Genomic DNA, 6,121 nt, shown 5'->3' with positions numbered 1-6,121 from the left:
CGCGACACCGCAGCGAGCGGCGTTTGCCGCTGGCGCCCAATCAGCTCTCTTCCTGGGTCTGTGACGACGTTCGGCCCCGCCCCCTCGAGGACGATAAAAGGCCACAGAAAAGGCGCAGCTGAGAGCCCCTCGCGCGGCCCTGCTCCCCGGCACCGCCTCCAGGTGCGCTCCCCGGCCTGGGGCTCCCGTGGCGAGCCGCCGCCAGCTCCGCGTCCTCCCCAGTCGCCAGTGCGGTGCGGCCGATCTCCTGGCTTCTCCCCCTCCCTTTTTTCTCTCACTGCCTCCTGCGCAGACGGCGTGCCCCGTGGCACTGGGCTGCTGGCCTGCGGGTGAGCAGCGGCGCAGCGCCCCTGTACGGCCAGCTCACCTTGCCCGGCCCGGCCGTGCCCGAGTGGCGACGGTCCCCCCAAGACACCCTTTTCCCTGCAGGATGAAGAGCCCAATGCTGGAGGCGGTGTCGCTAGTGCTGGAGAAGCTGCTCCTGATCTCCAGCTTCAAGCTCTTCAGTTCAGGCGCCCCGGGCGAAGACAAGGCAAGGAACGCTTTCTATGAGATCAACTCTTTTCTCCGCGGCGACGTGCTGGAGGTGCCTCGGACCCACCTGACACACTATGGCATCTACCTGGGCGACAACCGTGTCGCCCATATGATGCCCGACATCCTGTTGGCCCTGACTGACGACAAGGAGCTCACGCAGAAGGTGGTCTCCAACAAGCGTCTCATCCTGGGCGTCATTGGCAGGGTGGCCAGCATCCGCGTGGACACAGTGGAGGACTTCGCCTACGGAGCCGACATCCTGGTCAATCACCTGGATAGGTCCCTCAAGAAGAAGGCGCTGCTCAACGAAGAGGTGGCGCGGAGGGCGGAGAAGCTGCTGGGCATGACTCCCTACAGCCTGCTGTGGAACAACTGCGAGCACTTCGTCACCTACTGCAGGTTCGGCACCGCGATCAGCCCCCAGGCCGACAAGGTACCACGTGTGACTCCCCGGTGGGCTCGGTGGGGACGCCCCCTCCCATCCCTAACCTTTCATGTCCCCTGGGAGCAGGGATTGAGTTCTAGATTTAGTAACGAACCCTCTGGTGTTCTTCAGGGAAGCCAACTAGATAAATAAACGGCGATGTGCCTTGCAGGATATCTCGAAATGCACGGTGAAAGAGTGTGGCAATGCAGTACCGCTGCCAGCGATGCCAGAGAGCTGCCCAGTTATTGCTGCAGAAGTCATCAGGGTGTCTGTCCAGCGTAGTTGAAATGACAATGGGCAGGTGACTGGGAGGGTCACAGAAAATCTGTCGCCGTGTGCTTGCAACTTTACCCAAGAATTGCAGTTGGAAGGGAGGTGTCCAGAGTTTATATTTAATCCGTAACACCGTATAGTACAAATTGTTGTGCCTTTAAAACAAGGAAGCATGCTGTTTTCCCCATCTATAAGCTGCAGAGAGTGAACTCCCTTTGCTTAAGATAAACTGCCAAAATTTCCGTTCAGAAGACCTCTCTGGTAGATCCCTTACTCCTGTGGCTGAGCTTCAGAGAAGTCTTTTCCTCGGTATTCTGCATTCCTTCTGTGTTGGCTTTAATTCCCATCTAGACTTCCACATTGTTAATCATCCTTTACACACTAGCCCCACAGGTGGGTTACATTGTTTCTGGGTTCCCCAGAGATCAAAACAATTGGCTTTCAAGAAAAGCCATTAAACGTTGGAAGGTAATTTTATAAATTAATATAAAAAGGGGGGAAAAACTGTTAGAATTTAAGATGATTAAATTAGCTACAAACCCAAAGGAAAAACAATGGATTTTTATTGCCTTTTGAAACCTCTTAACTTGTAAAAATCAAATTTTAAGCCGAGGTATTGTTAGTGTGCACCCTTCACAATGAAAACCTGGGCAATCACGTAATAAGCTTCAGATTATACTCTTCATGTTTAGATATTTGGGTACCAAAAGAATCTAAGTCCATATAACCAATTTTTTATTGCTCCACATCTTAATTTTTTGACCCATATGTGAAAATCTTTCTCTCCTGTCGCAGAGCATGAATGTATACATCTGTGTATCAAACTCCTTACAGATTGTTTATAAAGCCACGACAGTCTCAATCTAGGGGTTCTTTTCTAAGCAAAATAAAAATACAGTTAGAGCACTCTGCAGTGATTCAAGAATCACAGTTTCAGTCCATGCCTGTTTAGAAATGAACTTCACCACATTTACAAACACTGGCTCCAAAAGTGTTCAAAAGGAAACATGTCAGATTTACTTAGGACCCAAGCACATAATTTCTCTAAGGAAAAACAGTATTTCCCTCCCATAATTAGGAGTTACCCTTTCATGGAACACATAGAGCACTGTGTTATGTATTTCTCCAAAAACACAAAACACACAGTACGAGTGCTGTTGTAAGGTAGTAAAATATTTAATCAGCAGAAATAACTAGTGGAGTAGTTTTTCCTCTTTGGAAACTGTAAGATTTTATGGACGTAGAGAAGTGCTTTAATTGCCGTTGCTGCATAGCATCTCTTGTGAAACTTGCGTTTTCGTCTTCACTTTGAATGGTCTAACGAACAATTTGACCACAGAGTAGATTTCCCGGGAAAAAAAAAAAAATCCCCATCCCCGATTTTCCAATTCCAAGGACTGTTTTTGAACATGCCCTGAGAGAAGTAGGTCACTAGTACTGAAGGAGGACTGGTTTCTATTTTTTGGAAACATAAGAAATGACAATTCTGGGACTGATTGTTGAGTTCTCCATCTATATAACCATTATCAGCATAACATGAGAGCTGCAAAGTTGTCTCACTTAAATTTGTTTTTATAAAAGCTCTCAAGAGCACTTTCCCTCAGGAAAACACTGCAACTAATGTGAAAGTGAACTGGAAGAGAATCTTTTTTTTTTTTTTTTGTAGTGATGCTCTTCTTTACAAGTTTAGAAATCATAAAATTAAACTAGTTTATATTACTGTTAACAGTTTCAGTATTTCATAAACTATAAAGCCCTTGAATTAGTAACTGTTACTATTCCTTATGCTTTTTTTTTCTTTGCTGATATTGCTTTGCATTGCCAAAATGAATATACATACCCCTTTTACTTTCCGGGGATTCAGTGCTCAAAAGTTCCCCTGTAGGCTTCTTAACAACTAGAACCTAGAGGACATTTCCTACCGTGGAGCAACACCAGGGATACCTCCTGGACTGGTGGCCAAGTGAACAAGAACAGGACATTAGAAACGAGATGCTCCTTGTGCAAGTCTTCTTTTGGGGGAGACTCCACAATGATTCTATGTTGGCCTTAATTAAAAAGTACTGGAGGGCTTCCCTGGTGGTGCAGTGGTTGAGAGTCCGCCTGCCGATGCAGGGGACACGGGTTCGTGCCCCGGTCTGGAAGGATCCCACGTGCTGCGGAGCGGCTGGCCCCGTGAGCCATGGCCGCTGAGCCTGCGCGTCAGGAGCCTGTGCTCCGCAACGGGAGAGGCCACAACAGTGAGAGGCCCGCGTACCGCCAAAAAAAAAAAAAAAAAAAAAAAAAAAAAGTACTGGAAAGAGATAAAAGAAGCATGACTGTATCAAGACAACATTCTTATTTACCTAAATGTATATCTCTCCATTATTTGCCAAGCAGCTTTTCTCATTGTCCTGAAAACTTCATTCAGTTTGATCCTCATCACTTTAAGATTGTGTATTTGTTACTCAATGTCTTGTTAGTTTAGTAAAAAGAGACAAATCATATGTTTGACATATAAAAAGAATGACATCTGGATAACCAACAGGAAATTTCGTATTTGTTGAGATACTGTATAAAAGTACAGACAGAGACAGCCTTGCAGTGAAGGTAGTGTGTTAAAATATATTGGACTTGTGCATTCATTCCATTAAGAATTTGGAAACCTAGCTCTCCAGTACTAAATACGCCACTGTAGGAGACCCTAAAAGCATATACAATGACACGTCTAGAAAAGGAGCTTAAAACCAGTATGAGTAGGAAACTCTTAGCAAAATGGAGCAACTAATTGCTGAATTCTGCCCTGACACTGATGAAGTAGAGATAATTGTCAACAGATCTAGCAGTGATAATAATCGTTGTAATACCTTACATTTATACAGCATGCGGATGAATACAAAGTACTCTTGCAAAAAAATCTCATCTGATCTTCACAACAACCTCAGTATTCCCATGGAGGAGAAGAGGGTAGTCTGGACATGTTAAATGATTAAAAGGTGATCCAGGACTCAGACATAGGCCATTACTTCTAAGAAAAATTAGTTTTCTAAGGAAAAAAAATTATACATCTTAGAAAAATGCATTCCTCGGGGGGTAAGGATCCTGTTTAATTTATCTTTATTTCTAGCAGTCAATTTTGAGTCACATAATTGATTATGATTTTAATATATGTTGGTAGGGAATGGGATATGACAACAAAATTAGACTTTCTATGCCTTTAGATTTTGAGACTTATCAGAATGTTATCATCAAAAGTATCACCAAATTTTAGAATGGTGAGTTGTAGGAATTGAATTCACCAATAATGATAGGCTAAATTCTATTTGCTTGAGATTAGAGATTGTTTGCTCATTTTACTTTAGAATATGTTATTGTTATTGAGAGGTAGTTTAATGTTGTCTTTAACCTTTAATCCTGAACAACTTTTATGTGGTTACGTTCTCTGTAGATTTCTATAAATGTTGTGTATGTACAAAGGCAACTGCCAGTATTAACCTAGTTGCCTAAAGTATCATTTCAGCTACTATGGGATGTAGAATCAAGAAACTGAACTATTAACATCTTAAATTCTTTCCAAGGTCATGAGAGAAATTCTAATTCTTCTGGTAGATAGAAAATAGCTGGGAAACTTGAGCTCTACTATTTGGTATATGTGATTCTTCCTAGGTTTAGCCACCTTTTCTAATATTCTTAAATTTTATTTTCCAGTTTTGTGAGAATGTGAAGATAATTATTCGTGATCAGAGAAGTGTTCTTGCTTCGGCAGTCTTGGGATTGGCATCTATAGTCTGTCTGGGTTTGGCATCATATACTACCCTTCCTGCAATTTTTATTCCATTCTGCTTATGGATGGCTGGCTAACTTCATACCCTCATTTCAGTGTGTGTATTCTATGTGTAGATATGTTTATATTTATAGAGCACAAATCAGTATAAGCATCATTGAGAAAAATGTGACCTGTAATACTGCATTCTGGATAAAAATGTGATTAAGAATCACACAAAGTGCTTACCGTGTAAGCCCAAGAGCAAAGGCTTTCTGAATCTTCCCAGGCAGTTCCATTTCAAAGCACTGCGAATCTTGGAAACATGACAGCTTGTGCTAGAATTCTCCATTACAAGAAAATCGGCCCCTAGGATGATGGCCGCAGGAGATTATTTGTGTTATTTTTTTTCTCCTGTAATTATTGTTCTTCTCTGTTGAGCCTGAATTAGAAGATTGAAAAATTTACTGAATGAGACCACTAACTTTATTGTAAATTTATATTGTTTCATTGAAAAATTATATTAAACTAAAAAAATTTCCCTTATTCAAAACATGTTTGATGATTGGCCAAAAAATAAAAATCACAATTTTTTCACATATTATATATAATTTCCAATAGGTCAAGAATAACTTCATTGCTTGAAACAATATTGGCAAAGGTAAGGTTTAATGATAAAGTAACTGACCAGAACTATAGAAATCTGTGTTTTCCTGCAGAAATACCTACTAATGCTATAGTTTGATTTGATTTGGCTTTACTTAGTAGGAAACCTGGCATTCTTTTTTTTTTCCTTTCATTTTTCACTGTAGTTACTGTAAACCACTCTGAGAGGAAAATGAACATAGGATTGAAATAATTCGGGTACTTGGAGTGCGTACGTGCCAGTTAAATACACAGATATCCACATACACTCAGACTGATGAGACACAAATTAAGTTAGTTCTTGATTGCTTTATTATCATACCAGTGTAGTTATTTTTTTATTAGTTTCTTCTTTATAACAAAGTGAATCAGTCATACATATACATCTGTTCCCACATCCCTTCCCTCTTGCGTCTCCCTCCCTCCAGTGTAGTTATTATAGAGCATTGGTGGAGGTGAACGTAAAAGCATGTTCAATCCATTTTCTTATGCCCTTG

General features: G+C 41.9%; 1 protein-coding gene across 1 annotated transcript; it reads left to right on the top strand.

The window, feature by feature from the left end:
- Positions 1 to 316: 316 nt before the first annotated feature.
- Positions 317 to 5,542, top strand: LRAT (lecithin retinol acyltransferase). Its single transcript, XM_082608685.1, has 2 exons — positions 317 to 970; positions 4,925 to 5,542. The coding sequence occupies exons 1-2, from the start codon at positions 431 to 433 to the stop codon at positions 5,075 to 5,077; spliced, it is 693 nt and encodes a 230-aa protein (XP_082464811.1). The 5' UTR covers positions 317 to 430; the 3' UTR covers positions 5,078 to 5,542.
- The last annotated feature ends 579 nt before the right edge of the window (positions 5,543 to 6,121 follow it).

Source organism: Mesoplodon mirus (assembly GCF_964341445.2).
Source record: "Mesoplodon mirus genome assembly, chromosome: 2".
Taxonomy (NCBI): Eukaryota; Metazoa; Chordata; class Mammalia; order Artiodactyla; family Ziphiidae; genus Mesoplodon; species Mesoplodon mirus.
This window is presented reverse-complemented; position numbering and strand designations above follow the sequence as displayed.

Coding starts and splice junctions, on each gene's coding strand:
- LRAT (XM_082608685.1), top strand. CDS start 431: ATGAAGAGCCCAATGCTGGAGGCGGTGTCGCTAGTGCTGGAGAAGCTG. Junction 971..4,924: donor TCAGCCCCCAGGCCGACAAG/GTACCACGTGTG, acceptor TTTATTTTCCAG/TTTTGTGAGAATGTGAAGAT.